The sequence below is a fragment of the Heterostelium album genome (assembly GCF_000004825.1).
Source record: "Heterostelium album PN500 unplaced genomic scaffold PPL_contig12, whole genome shotgun sequence".
Classification (NCBI taxonomy): Eukaryota; Evosea; class Eumycetozoa; order Acytosteliales; family Acytosteliaceae; genus Heterostelium; species Heterostelium album.
Genome location: NW_008805089.1, coordinates 177131 through 191404, shown reverse-complemented (window position 1 = coordinate 191404; position 14274 = coordinate 177131). Strand labels below are relative to the sequence as shown.

The 14274-nt window shown below is 35.5% G+C and overlaps 3 protein-coding genes across 3 annotated transcripts; 1 reads left to right on the top strand and 2 right to left on the bottom strand.

Moving 5' to 3' along the window:
* Positions 1 to 190: 190 nt before the first annotated feature.
* Positions 191 to 3947, top strand: PPL_05323 (uncharacterized protein; the record flags this gene model as incomplete). Its single annotated transcript, XM_020576209.1, has 8 exons — positions 191 to 788; positions 862 to 1301; positions 1368 to 1506; positions 1586 to 2124; positions 2230 to 2550; positions 2609 to 2822; positions 2887 to 3074; positions 3141 to 3947. 8 exons carry the CDS (start codon positions 191 to 193, stop codon positions 3945 to 3947), a joined length of 3246 nt encoding a protein of 1081 aa, XP_020433458.1.
* Positions 3948 to 4001: 54 nt separating this feature from the next.
* PPL_05322 (uncharacterized protein) lies at positions 4002 to 9638 on the bottom strand (the record flags this gene model as incomplete). The annotated part of the gene is made up of 5 exons (XM_020576208.1): positions 4002 to 4862; positions 4936 to 6919; positions 6957 to 7754; positions 8248 to 8873; positions 8910 to 9638. The coding sequence occupies 5 exons, from the start codon at positions 9636 to 9638 to the stop codon at positions 4002 to 4004; spliced, it is 4998 nt and encodes a 1665-aa protein (XP_020433457.1).
* Positions 9639 to 10488: 850 nt separating this feature from the next.
* Positions 10489 to 14067, bottom strand: helB1 (putative RNA helicase; the record flags this gene model as incomplete). The annotated part of the gene is made up of 2 exons (XM_020576207.1): positions 10489 to 12394; positions 12500 to 14067. 2 exons carry the CDS (start codon positions 14065 to 14067, stop codon positions 10489 to 10491), a joined length of 3474 nt encoding a protein of 1157 aa, XP_020433456.1.
* Positions 14068 to 14274: the final 207 nt, after the last annotated feature.

Sequence of the window (14274 nt, the reverse complement as noted above, 5' to 3'; positions counted from 1 at the left end):
ATCTAAATCATTAATAATTAAATAAATAACAATTAAATTAGACCTATTAATTAACTATTAAATTTAAATTCTTTATTCTTTCTTTTTAAATATTAATGTTAAAAAAATTTTAAAAATTTGGAGGGAAAAATTTAATTCAAGAAAATCATTTTCTACTTTTTATATAATATTATTATTTTTGTTTAAATAAATGAATGATATTCATAATCAATATATATCATTAGCAATATCTATAAAAGCAAAAGAAATAAATGATTCTAAAGCATTAAAACAATGTAAAATTCTAATAGATCACTGTGAAGATCTAATTTATGATTTAGATATTGGTAGCAGCAATCCTAATAATATAGATAGTTTGAAAACATTGTTATTTCAATTGAATTGTCAGCTTTTGGAGTGTCATTATAACTCGGAAGTGAAAATAACAAAGTTTAGTATAAATCTATTAGCAACTATTAATCAGACATATAAAACAATAAAGAAACAACAAAATAGTAGTAGTAATAATAACAATACCAGCAATATCAATAATAATGTAAACTATTTATATAATTTTTCGAATTATCTATCTTTTTTATATCAAAAAGATGAATCTTGTACAATCAATGATAGAGATATGAATGGATTCAATTTCTTGAAGGAGGCAGCCGAGCAAGCATCGATTTGGCATCAAAACGAACAATCATTGTATTCTGCCCATTGTCTATGTGACTCTTTCTATTCATTGGCTGAACAATACCTTGAAAGTGCACATGAGTTTTCAATGTCAATTGATATTTTAAACAAAGGTAAAGCTGTGTGTGGAAATATTTCATAGAAAAAATCAACTGACAAATAAAATTCAATTGAATGAACATTTAGTAAATATAATATTGGAAGAGTTTAAAATAAATGTTGAATTCTATAAGGATCGATATGATTTATTGATTCAATCGTATTGTGGATTGACAGAGTATGACAATGCCAAGCAATTGTTGTATCGATTGGCAGAGCGAGGTAATTTGGAGGATCAATCAGTAGATCAGCTGATTGACAAGTATGACCACCAATTGGATCAAAGACAGTTGTTAAAAGCCGAAAGAGAAACTCTGGAATACTCTTTAGCGTCACAGTCAGATTCTTTGAAGAGAATCGAAATTCAAATCGATATTCTAGATATCTTGGATAGAGAAACCATTTATTACGATATGAAACTTCATTGGTTTTCTTTGGTATTTAAGGAGATTCAACAACTAAACTATCTACGTGGTGAAATCAACTTTAATCATTTATTTCAATTATTTTCAGATTTATTTAAAATGGTATTTAAAATTAAAAAGATATAAATATAAAATTATTTATTAATTTTAATTGTTTATATTTTTTAGATTATGAATGAAAATCAAATATTAAAGGATAGAATATATCCAAAACTAATTGATTTATGTAATTTATATACAACTATCAATAATCAACCAAATGAATATATTATTGAAACATTTATAGCATTAAGTCTTTTAGTAAAAGGTAAATATTAATATTAATAATAATGTTTGTTTTTTTTTATTAATGAATTTTATATTTTATTTTATATTTATTTATTTAGATAAAAATGAGATTATAGATTATATAAATCAAGCAAAACTAAGGTTAAGAAAGGAAAAGGAAGATTCTCGTGCTATTCTGATACTTCACATTCAGTGTTATGATAGAATCATAGATCTGTATAGTAATGACAATTCAAAGGAGAAAGAGATTCAACAATACCGATTAAAGAAAAGGAAGAAGCAGAGACTGTTGGATCAGCTTGAAGTTAGTAGTATCGAGGAGAAGACTTCGTCATTGGATATTATAGACACGCCATTCTCTGAAGAGCCAACATTGCCACAACCACAGCAGACTATATCAAAGTTGGATAAGAAGAGTAATTTAGCCAATCTGGTGCGGAGGAGGCAAGAGTCGAGACGAGCACAATCAGCGTTGTTGGAGGAGGATTCTCTTGGAGAGGATGCAGCGAAACTGGCAAGACAGGCGGTGTCCAACAGAGAGATAACTAGGAGAAACAATGTTGAATTTTCGAGCAAATGGGAAGATACACTCGATGAGAATGGCCAAGAAACTGTCATCAATAAGAAAACAGGAAAGGTAATCAATTCATACCAGGGGTTTGAAAGTTTCGTTGAAGGTGACTATCCCAATTTCGACCCAAATTCACCAAATAAATCGAAGACCAGATTCAAACAGTCAAAGTCAGAAACTCACAGACATTTAAATCAAGATTATGTGGAATCTGACGAGTATAACCCAGAGGAATATGATGAAAACGGTGAAAAGTTACCTTGTTATACCGATGATGGATTTGTAGTTCCCGACAGCGAGGATGAAAACTATTTTGATGGTTCGACAATAAACAAACGAAAGAAATCCAAGCAGAAAAATGGGACCATTCAAAAGAAACATAAACCTTATTGCATCAATTTAATTGAAGACAACCATGAAGAAGAAGTAAAAGTTACATCTACAGGTAAATCCTTAACATTTTATGATACAGAACCTCCAACTCAATTGATTGTAAGTAAAGTCAATAAAATCTTAAATAATTATTATTTTTACTTATTTTTTTTAAAAGTCAATCTATCAAAAATATTTAGATGTAGTTAAATCAAATGGCAACAAAGAGAACAAGAAACTACTAGAGACATTTAAATCATTTGAAAATATCACCAACACATTTATTACATTTGGATCATATGCTCTTAGAGATAAAGATAGTAGTGATGCATTTGATACATTAACACTTTCAAATTCGGTTCATGATTTAGATTTTACTGAAAATCAAATAGGTATGTTAATTTTAATTTACATTTTTAAACATTTATTATTTTTATTAATATTTATTTATTTTAGGTAAAAAATCTATTTTATCTTTATCAAGTTTTTTAAGGCGTCACAGTTCTTGGTTAACTAATTTAAATCTTTCACGATGTCAAATAACAACCAATCTATTTTCGGAATTGTATGGTTTTGAGTTGACAAGTTTAAAGAAATTATATTTAAACAATAATATTTTATTTGATCTTAAATCCTTTGTAAAAGTATGTAAACTTTAATTAATTGTAAATTGTAATTTTAAAAATCATATTAATTAATTATTAATTTAGTGTCCAAATTTAAAAGTAATAAGTTTAGTTGATTGCCATCTTACAGATAAATCACTTCATTCAATTTTAAAGTCGATCGGGTCAAGTCCTTTAAAGAAAATAGATATCAGTTCAAATCAACTTCTCACGACAAACGGGATTAAGTACATGTTGACCATTCAATTAATTTCAACATTATCGCATTTGACAGTTCGCAAGATGAGTCATGTAATTAGACCATTGATTCCGATTATTCGGAAATGTATTGTACTCAAACATCTGGATATTGGAGACAATCAATTCGATAAAGATGGATATACCGAGTTTATTAATCTCGTTGGTCCGATTGGTGCCAGTTTAGAAAGTAGTTTTGGTGATGAAGTTCACACATTACTACTGGATGACATCAAATTCCCAGCGGAGTGTTCTTTCAATTGGCTAAGTAGGTTGATGAAGTTACAAAAGTTGGATCTTTCAATGAATGATATGGGATCAAAGTTAAGTGCACTCTCGACAACACTGACCATCTGTCTAAAGCTAACAACTATCAGAATGTCGAGATCTCAACTCTCGAAGCTTGGTGTTGTCACTCTCCTCTACCGACTACCGTCACAAGTGGAGAATGTAAATTTTTCATTCAATGAAACGAGCCAACCTGGAATCTACCAAAGTAAATACCAAGCTTTCAATCTTCCAAACTTGAAGTCACTGGAGTTGAAAGGTTGTGGATTCACCAAACAAGATCCGCTCATTGAACAACTCATCAAACTACAACAACAAAACGAAAAGAACGATTTGCAAATAGATATTTTAAGTTTATTACAATAATATTAATAAATATTTATGGTTTGATATATTATTAAGTAAATTATAATATTATTATTATGATTGATTCGCTTGTGCTTGAGCCTGTGCTGCCGCTGCTGCTGCTGCTTGTGCATTCTTATGTGGACGACCTCTCTTTTTCTTCTCTTTGACTTCTGTTGGTTTCGGAGGAACTGGTTTAGATTCGGGTGCAGTCGGAGGTTGTGGAAGTGGCGTTAAAGCTGTATTAATATTTTGGATTGGTGTTACCACAGCGGTTTCGATTGGAGTCTGAGGATTAACATTGGTTGTAGCTGGAATCTGCGAGCCAACAACTGAAGTGGCCGCTGTTGCGACAGCGGAAGTATCTGGTGGTTTGGAAGCGGTTTCCTTCTTTTGTTTCTTGAGCTTTTGTGTTTTTTGTTTGGGTTCTGACGATGCTTTCTTTTTCTTTGATTCCTTTGGAGGAGTTTCCTTTGAACTGGCTGGTGTAGGTGCCGCTGGTAAATTGGATGTTGGTTGATTTGGTGCAATTGGTATATGTTGTGGTTGTTGCTGTTGTTGTAGTTGCTGCGGTTGTGGTGGTTGTTGAATTGGCTGTGGAGTTGTTTGTGATTGTTGTTGTGGTTGTTGCTGAGGTTGTTGTGGTTGAATGGTTGTTGGTTGTTGAATAGCTTGAATCGGTTGTTGAAATTGTGATTGAATTTGTTTCTGGAGATGTTGTTGTTGTTGTACCAATTGTTGTTGTTGAGCAAGAATCTGTTGTTGTTGTAGTTGATATGGCATAGGTTTGTGCATGGATGAAACTGGTTGCAAGTGAGCTTGATTCGGTTGATAATTTGAAGTGATCGGTTTCAAAGTGGAAGCTACTTGCATCATAAATTGTTGTTGTTGTTGTTGAGTTTGTTTTGGTTTTGGATCTACAAATAATGATATTTCCTATAATAATATTAAAGTTTAATAGAGTTGTTAATTTTCACATTTCTCTTTAAATGAATAATTAATGACATACAGCAGGTTCGTCTATATGACTTGGGCAATGACCAAATAAACCTTCTCTAACTGGAGGATTGAAAATAGCATCGTCATCACTACTCGATTCTTGTGGAACAGGCTGTGCAACTTTCAAATCTTTGAGTGTGGTGAAATCTTTGATTCCAAGCTGACGAAGAACCAGTGAGAGTAGTTGGAAATTATCGTTTCTGTTCTGTGGTTTAATTGAATAGTTGGAAGAGTAGCGGTTGAGTAGTCGACCGATATTTGCGATGAACGAACCGACTACATCAATCAATACATTCAAGGCTTCCTGTCCAGTACCAATGAATCCAGAATTCTGAAGTATAGTTGAAATCGATTTAAATAAAAGAGCATTCACTCTTTTTTCTGATGTGAATTGTAAATCTAAATTTATATTATTATTATTATTGTTATTATATGATTTTGAAAGATGATTATTGATTGTAGTTGAAGCTGTACATATTTGTGGTGGAAGTGAAGGATCCATAATATTTGGAACGGAATTGGACCAATGTGAATACTCTGGAAAGAATCCAATTTCCAGGTTTATCATTTCAATATCAAATTTTTGCAGTGGTGTATATTCACCTGGAATTTGAATGGTGTTGTTTGGTGGTGGTTGTTGTTGTAATTGTTGTTGTTGTTGTTGTTTAATATCTTTTAAAAGTGGTGATTTACTATATATCTGTTGCATTGAGAGTCGATAGAATGATTCCATGTGTTTCGGAGTGCGTAGGAACAGGTCGTGTTGTTCAAACGGTAGTTTCGATTGGCCAATCAAATGATCGAGTCGTCGAACTCTCAGATCTCTAGTGGCATTGCGCCATTCCGTCGACTTTTTCGAATGATCTTCACTGTATTTTATCAGTGGTGGTAATTCACTTTCCATCTCCATCTGCTCCTCTTCTTCCTGTACGATCTCTGGTGATAGTCTAGTCTTCAATCTTTCAATCTCACCACTCAAATCCTTATACTGATCAAAAATCGATAATTCCTGATCCAACTGATCGATCTGCTGCATCAACTCTTCCTCCGTTTGTTTAATATCTTCCACCGGTTCTTCACCAATATCCTCCATCTGAATCTCTTCCATCTTAATTTCTTCCATCTTAATATCTTCCATCTTAATTTCTTCTATCTTAATATCTTCTATATTAACATTACTACTACTTATTATATCTACATTATTATTATTATTGTTATTATTATTATCATTTGAAATTATTTGATCTGGTGTATTGTTATTATTTATTGTTTGTGGTTGAGATTGTTGTTGAGGTTGTTGAGATTGTTGAGGTTGTTGAGGTTGTTGTTGTTGTGTTTGTTGTTGATATGTAGTTTGTCCAATTGGTTGATTACTTTCACTGTCGGGTGGTGATACTTGACCAGTTGAAGAGTTGACCGGTGAGGTTGGGTTGGATGTTGGGGTGGAGGGACAAGAGCTGATGGTTGGTGTGGTGGTGTTTGGTGTGGTGAGTGTAGGTGTGCGTTGTTTCTTCTTGGATCGTTCTTCTTCCTCCTGTAGTTTCTGCAGTGAAAAGTCGACGTCTTTCACCAGCTTCATCAGCTCCACTGCTTTGCGTTCCAGTTGATTGGCGTGATCAATGAATATCCGACTGGTAGGATCGGTATTGTACACCCGACAGTTGGTGAAGATCAACGACAGATCCAATTGGAATTCATCGCGTGACGAATACTCCATTTTCTTGAGCTTCTTGGTCATCAATCCAAGATCCATCGGTCTCTTTATGATCTCATAGTAATTGGGTGCAGCACTCGCCTTTACCTTATTCAAGAACGGATACGAACATTCGCCACTGTCCTTCAGCTGATTCAAAACATACTCCAACGAATCATAGAACTCTTCTTGTCCTTCATATTTGGCACCGGTCCATTTCTTTGACGATGTCTTTATGTCGGTCAACAAACTCCGAAACACTCTACTGACTGTCGGTTGTCTCTTTGCCTGTTGTTTTCTTCTTACTATTATTATTATTGTTGGAATTCGATAATAACTCTTCCGCTTCTTTTCTTCTTCTTTCTTCTTCCTCTTGTTGTTGCTGTTGTTGTAGCTGTAGTTGTTGTTGTTGCTGTAATTGTTGTTGTTGTTCTAACATCTGTTGTTGTAATAACTGTTGTTGTTGTTGTTCCAATAACATCTGTTGTTTTTGTTGTAGCTGCCGTTGTTGTTGTTGTTGTTGCTCTAGTTGTAGTTGTCGTTGCTGCTGTAATAATAACTGCTGTTGTTGCCGTTGCTCTAGTTGTAGTTGTCGTTGCTGTTGTTGTTCTAATAGCAATTGTTGTTGTCGTTGTAGAGCAGCTGCACGTTTCCGCTCGAAATTCTCGAGTGCTTCTTCTTTGGCTTCGCGGTATTGGTGTATCCGCTCGGTTTGATGCTTTCGCTTGGCCAACAGGTCGGACAACAGCTCTTTGCGCGAGATCATCTCCACCTGTTGGTTTCGTAGTGCTTCCAAACGGTTTGCTTCGGCCAGCAGCTCTAGACGACGCGCTATCGCTTCGTCTTTACGTCGTTGCAACTCTACTTGATGTCGTTCGCTCTCTGCTTCGCGTTCCGCACGTTGAACATGCACGGCATAGTCCTCGGCATCAATCTCCAACGAATAGTAAACATCATCCAATGGTTGATATAATTCATCGTCATCTTCTTTATCTTCTTTGCCATCTTCATCGTCATTTGCATCATCAGTTGCACTACCTATTTTCTTCTCTCTTTTTCTTCTTCTTACGTCATCATCATTGTTATTTTCATCAAACGATGATGACATTTCTAAACAAACAAAACTTTTATAATAACTATAATAAATAATATGAATATAAACAAGTATAAATTACATTAAACAACAATATTGAATATATTAGTTTAAACTAGATTAAAATAATGTCAATTTTGATCATCAAAAAATTTGAATTTTTGGAAATGAATCATTTTTTTTAACGGTTAATTTTTTTTCTTATTGTTTTTTTTAAAAAACATGTACTATCAACTTTAGTAATAAAAGTAAAATTATAAAGAAAATTATTTAAAAAACATTTATTGTTGAATTAAAAGTGTTATGCATTGAAATTAAATGTAATCCTTGGAAACTCTAGTTAGTGACATTGAAAGAAAATAAAATAAAAAAAACTGGAAATAGTATGATTTTAATTCTATATAGAATATATATAATATATTTTTTAATTTCCACTTCTGTACAAATTTATTATATTTAGTACTTTTTCACGGTTCCCTGGTGGTATTTCCTGTTGGAATTGTTGTGGTGTCAAATTAAGTACGTAGTGCACAAACTGTCGGTGTTGTGCGCTTAGTTGATTCCAGTTGTTCATTGCTGCCGGTGAGATGTTTGGTGGTGGTGGAATGTTTCCTGCTTGCATCTGTTGTTGTTGTTGTGGATTCATTCCCATCTGTTGCTGTTGATTTGGATTCATACCCATCTGTTGTTGTTGTGGATTCATTGCCATTTGTTGTGGATTCATATTTTGTGGTTGCATACCTGGCCCCATCATAGCCATCTGTTGTGGGTTCATACCCATCTGTTGTTGTTGTTGTGGATTCATTCCCATTTGCTGTTGTTGTGGATTCATTCCCATTTGTTGTGGTCCTACACCGCCTTGCATAGCATTCATATTGCCACCAGTTTGCATCATTCCACCCATTTGCCCCATCGGTCCCACACCTACACCACCTCGGTTCATACCTCCAACCATCTGTGGCGCAACACCTCCCATTTGTGTAGCTACACCCTGCATACCCATTTGTTGTGGATTAACCTGAGGTTGTTGTTGTTGGAAAATAGGTGAAGATGGTTGATTAAATTGTTGCTGTTGTGGATTTGGTTGTTGTTGGTTCATCTGTTGTTGTTGTGGATTAATTGGCTGTTGTTGTTGTTGTTTTGGATTCATTGCAATCAATTGCTGCACAGTATTTTGATTAATCATACCAAGAACTACCTGGGCATGTAACAACGCCAACGATAACTGTGGATTCGACACCAACATCTGTCTTGCATTCTCTGGGTTCTGTTGAATCAATTGCTTCATCTTTGTCATAACATCAAACAATTGTGTAACATTTGTATTCTCTATAATATTTTGTAATCCATCCTTTTGTTGTTGTTGTTGTTGCGGATTCATTGGTTGCTGTTGTTGCTGTGGATTCATTTGTGGATTCATTGGCTGTTGTTGTGGATTCAAACCCATCATTTGTTGTTGTTGTTGTTGTGGATTCATTTGTTGCGGATTCATTCCCATTTGTTGTGGATTAATATTCATTTGTTGCGGATTCATTGGTTGTTGTTGTTGTTGTTGAGATTGTTGATCGTAACCACTACTACCACCTATCGATCTTATTGATGCGTTTGATTCGTTACCACCGCCACCACCGACGGGTACAACACCCAGTCCAAGTGCAGATGCCAGTTCGTTTGCCTTCTCGTTGTCGGCATATGATACTCTGAGATTACGTTTGTTCAACTCACGGTTGTTCAAGTTTCTAATAGCAGACTGTGCAGTCTCTTGATCGAGATACTCACAGAATCCATAACCCTTTGGTTTCTTTGTATCTCTGTCCTCCACCATTCTGAACGAAACAACTCTACCGACCTCTGAGAATATATCTATCAGTTCTTTCTCTGTTGCATCATATGGTATATTACCAACTAAACCACCATAAACATTCATATGTTTGTTTGTTTGTCAGATAGTTAGTTTCAATAATTATAACAATAATAATCAATATAGTAATCAATGATAATGATACTTACCAAATACACTTTTAGAATTTGTTGCTCTCGTTGCCATCTTTGATGATGATATAAATATAAATATAAATAAAATAAAAGAAATATTAATTATAAAATAAACAATCAACAATGAGATCACCAATCTTTTTTTCAAAAAAAACAAAATTCAAGAAGTTCAAAAATTCAAATTTTTGTTTTTTAGTTGTTATAAAAATGTAAATTTATTACAATCAAAAAATATATCTTTTTAATAAAGATATTTTTTTATTTATTTATCTTTTTATTTAATAAATGATCAAAAATATTAAGAAAATTTATAAAATGATCAATGAAATATTGATGTTCCTTCAAATAATATTTTTATGACTTCTTTTGAGAATTAGATCTGGGAATAATATCAGAATAATGAAGAAGTATAATAAATTGTAAAGAATAGATACTAATTAATGATTAAATACCTTTTTTTGTCAATAAAACTGTTTTTGTTTTTTAAAAATTTCATATTAATTATTAAAATTACAATAATCACAATAATGTTACGTTTTTTTTTTTGATCTCACCTTTTACACTAAGCAGTTTGTTCCAGTCCGTTGAACTTTAAGTAAACATTGTGATTGTTGTTGTTTTAAACCTAGCTTAAGATAAAAGATAGAAAAAAAAAATGTTTTGGATAAATATTATTCTTTTTTTTTACTTTTTTTTTGTTTACAATTTTATTTGAATGATGTATGATTATTATTATTATCATTGATTTGTTGTTATTTGTTTTGTTTTGGTTTTTTTTAATTTTAGAAAACAGAATACTTTCCTTTATCAGAATGAGCTTGTACTTCATCGAGAATCTTTTTGATTTCAAGTTTTGCGGTTCGTACACCGGCTTCGGATGGACCTTCAATGAGCAAGTAGAGTTTCTTTTCATTGGCTGCCGGTTGTTTGTTTGGTGGGAAGTAGGTACCTTTGGTGGTGACAGCGGTGGCGGTATGCTCGATGATCTGCGCCAGTGCATCTTTGTGGGTGACCTTCCAACGTGCCTGCTGTGAGTAATCGTTGATTTCAATCTCCTCTTGGAATGTAGTGGAGTGTGCATTCGACACCACCTTGGAGGACGGTGCCGGTTTGGCGGCGAGCGAAGCCGCCAGCTGAGCAGCCTTGATGGCCGCCTCCGAAGTGATTTGCACGCCAGTGCCAAGAATCTGTTTGATTGCTTGCTGACCGGCTGGCAAGCTTGGATCGATCGATTGGAGCATGGCGGCAGCAGCGGCCATTGCAGCAGGTGGTGGCACATTGGAGGTTGCCGACGACGGATTGTTGGCGCCTACCGTGTTACTCGAGTCACCGGCTACACTGCTATTGGTTGGTGAAGTGGTTGCTGTCGGTGACTTTGTATCTAGATCGGCCGATGCAGAAACAGCAGATTCATCTTCCTCTTCGTCATCTTCAATTCCATATGCTTTCTTTTGAAGTTTTCTCTCTTCTTTCTTCTTGTCCTCTTCGGCAGCGTCAAACTTGTGTCCACGTCCACCGAAACCACTGGATGCGACCATCACTTCTTTTCCTTCTTGTCGCAAACGCTGATATTCTGCTCCAAGCTTTGTCAATTCCTCAGGAACTTTGGCGCCCGATTGCTCGAGTGCCTTGATGATACTCGGCGCGAAACGACCCTCGTCCGGCAACACAAACGTGTAGGCAGTACCTTTGTTTCCGGCACGTCCAGTTCTGCCGACACGATGAACATAGTCCTCAAGATGATCGGGACAATCGTAGTTGATAACCAAATTCAAATCCTTGACATCCAAACCTCTGGAAGCGAGTGGCGTCGCAATCAAGATTGTCTTTATCTTGTTTTTGAAATCCGATATGGTTTCGTCACGATCCGTCTGATCTTTGCTTCCGTGCAGTGAAAGACACTGATAGCCGGCACGACTCAACAATCCAAACAAATTGTCAGTGGCGTCCTGCTTGTTGGTAAAGATCAATATCTGACCTTTGTGATACCAGGTCGCCAGCAACTCGATGAGACGACGGTATCGCGTCTCGCTAGGACGCACCTCCACAACCTGCTCGACATCCGAGCAAACAATAGATCGGCCACCCGCAATAATCTCGAGTGGTTTCACCAGAATCTTACGAGCGACTTGCTCAACTTTGAACGGAAATGTCGCGGAAAACATCACCGTCTGGCGGTCTGGCCGCACATTGTCAATGATACACATAATCTGCGGACCGAAACCCAGATCAAACATACGATCGGCTTCGTCCAACACCAAGAAACTAACACGCCGCAAATTGGTGATACGCTTGTTGTTGGCGCACAAAATATCAATCATACGACCGGGTGTACAAACAACGATATCGGCGCCACGCTTCAAGTCGGCGATTTGCTCACCGATGTTGGCACCACCATAGACACAACAAACACGCAGTCCCAACACCTTTGAAAACTTTTTACACTCTGAATAGATCTGAAGTGCCAACTCACGCGTCGGCGACATAATCAGACCGACCATACCCTCGCCTTGCTTAGGACGGTCCTGCGACAAAACATGTCGGAACATCGGCAACAGAAAAGCCAGCGTCTTTCCAGATCCAGTACGAGCGATTCCAATTATATTTCTTCCAGACATAATCGCTGGAATCGTTTGTGCTTGAATCGGTGTAGGTTTTTCATATTCATTCTTTTTCAAAAGTTGATGACTAAATAATTTGTGGAAATAAAGTTGGTGGAAAGAAAAACGACATTAGTTATATTCTTTTGGTTTGTGAAATTAAATATAAATTCATTTGTCTATATATACATACATTTTTTCAGGTAATCCACATTGTGCCCAAGTCAATACGGGTTTCGGACAGTTCTTTCCGGTTATCTTTATGCCTAGTTCCGAGCGGTAGTCGAGAACCTCTGTGTCGGTCATGTTGGAGAGTGTCGGCACTTCAATGTAGAAATTCTTTTCGAACGCTGGATAGTCTATCGATGAATGATCGGTGCTCAACAACTCACGTTTTCCTTTCTTCACTTCTTTTTCCTGTTCGTTTTCATCCTCTGATTCCTCTTCAAAGTCTGCTTCATCGCCATCCTCCAATCGCTTTGCTTTCATCAACACAATCGTTCCATTACCATTTCCATTGGCAGCGGCAGTAGTAGCACCATTTCCACCATTTCCATCAGCTTTATTTGTGTTATTATTACTCTTCATTAGTTGATTCATAAAAGCATCAAGAGGATCTTCCTCTTCCTCCTCCTCTTCCTTTTGATTAGCAGATGTTGTTGTTGTTGTAGTGTTATTATTTTGTTGAGATATCTTTTGTAGTGGTGGTAGTAGTTGTTGTTGACTAATATCCTTCATATCTACATCTTTAACATCCTTTTCTTTTGTTTCATCTTCTTCGTCCTCCTCTAAACTCCATTCTTTTGTCTTTGTTGTTGTTGTTGTTGTTGTTGCTGTTGTTGTCGAAGTTAAAAGAGCGGCAGCGGCAGCTTGTTGTGCTTGCAGTTCTCTTTCCTTCTCCTTACGCCATTGTTCAACTTTTTCTCTTCTCTTTCTCATTTCTTCTTCAAGACGTTCCTGCTCCTTTTGTTTCTCTTCTTCTCTTTGTTTCTTCAGAACTTCTGGATCGACTGGTGGAGTCACCGGTACAGGTGGAGTTGTCACTACTGCTGCTGGTGGAGAACTAACCACTTGTTGACCAGCAATAGTTGTTGTTGCTGATGTTTTTGCTGTTGTTGTTGTTGTATTTAATGTTGACTGTTGTTGTTGTTGTGCATTACTAAAAGAACCATTTGTAGAAATAGATGTTGTTGCTGTTGCTGTTGCTGTTGTTGTTGGTGTTGTTGAGGTATTTAATGTTCTTGTTGGTGAAGTTGGTGTTGCAATTGTTTGTTTATTGTTATCATCTCTTTTTGAAAGGTCATCGCGGTAATCTCTTCTACCTTCATCTCTGTAATCACCACCACCACGTCTGTACTCTTTTTCACGTTCGTATCTCTCACGTTCATATCTATCTCTATCATCACCTCTTCTATAGTCTCTATCTCTTTCATCACCTCTTCTATAGTCTCTTTCTCTATCTCTATCTCTTTCGCCACTTCTTCTATAGTCTCTGTCTCTATCTCTGTCGTCTCCTCTTCTTTCATCACCTCTTCCTCTATCTCTTTCTCTATCTCTATCTCTATCTCTTTCGCCACTTCTTCTATAGTCTCTATCTCTATCGTCTCTTCCTCTATCTCGCTCATCTCTTCTATCTCTTTCTACTTCTTTACTTTTTCTACCGTCTTTTGAATGTGGCGATGAATTTGAACTGAGTCTCGATGACTTTATTTCATCTCTATCACGTGATGATCTCTTTCTTTTTGCATTATCAATATCCATTTTATTGAATATTCTAAATATATATCTATCTATCTATTTAATTATTTATTTTCTTATATTTTAATAAAAGTAATATATATTCAAACGAATATTCAATTCTGAAACAATAATAAACTTTTTCAAGAGAATAAATTGATTAAACAATACTCACACCCCGTAAAATTTATAATGCAAAAAATAGTGTTGAAATTCAGATTCAATTAAAAA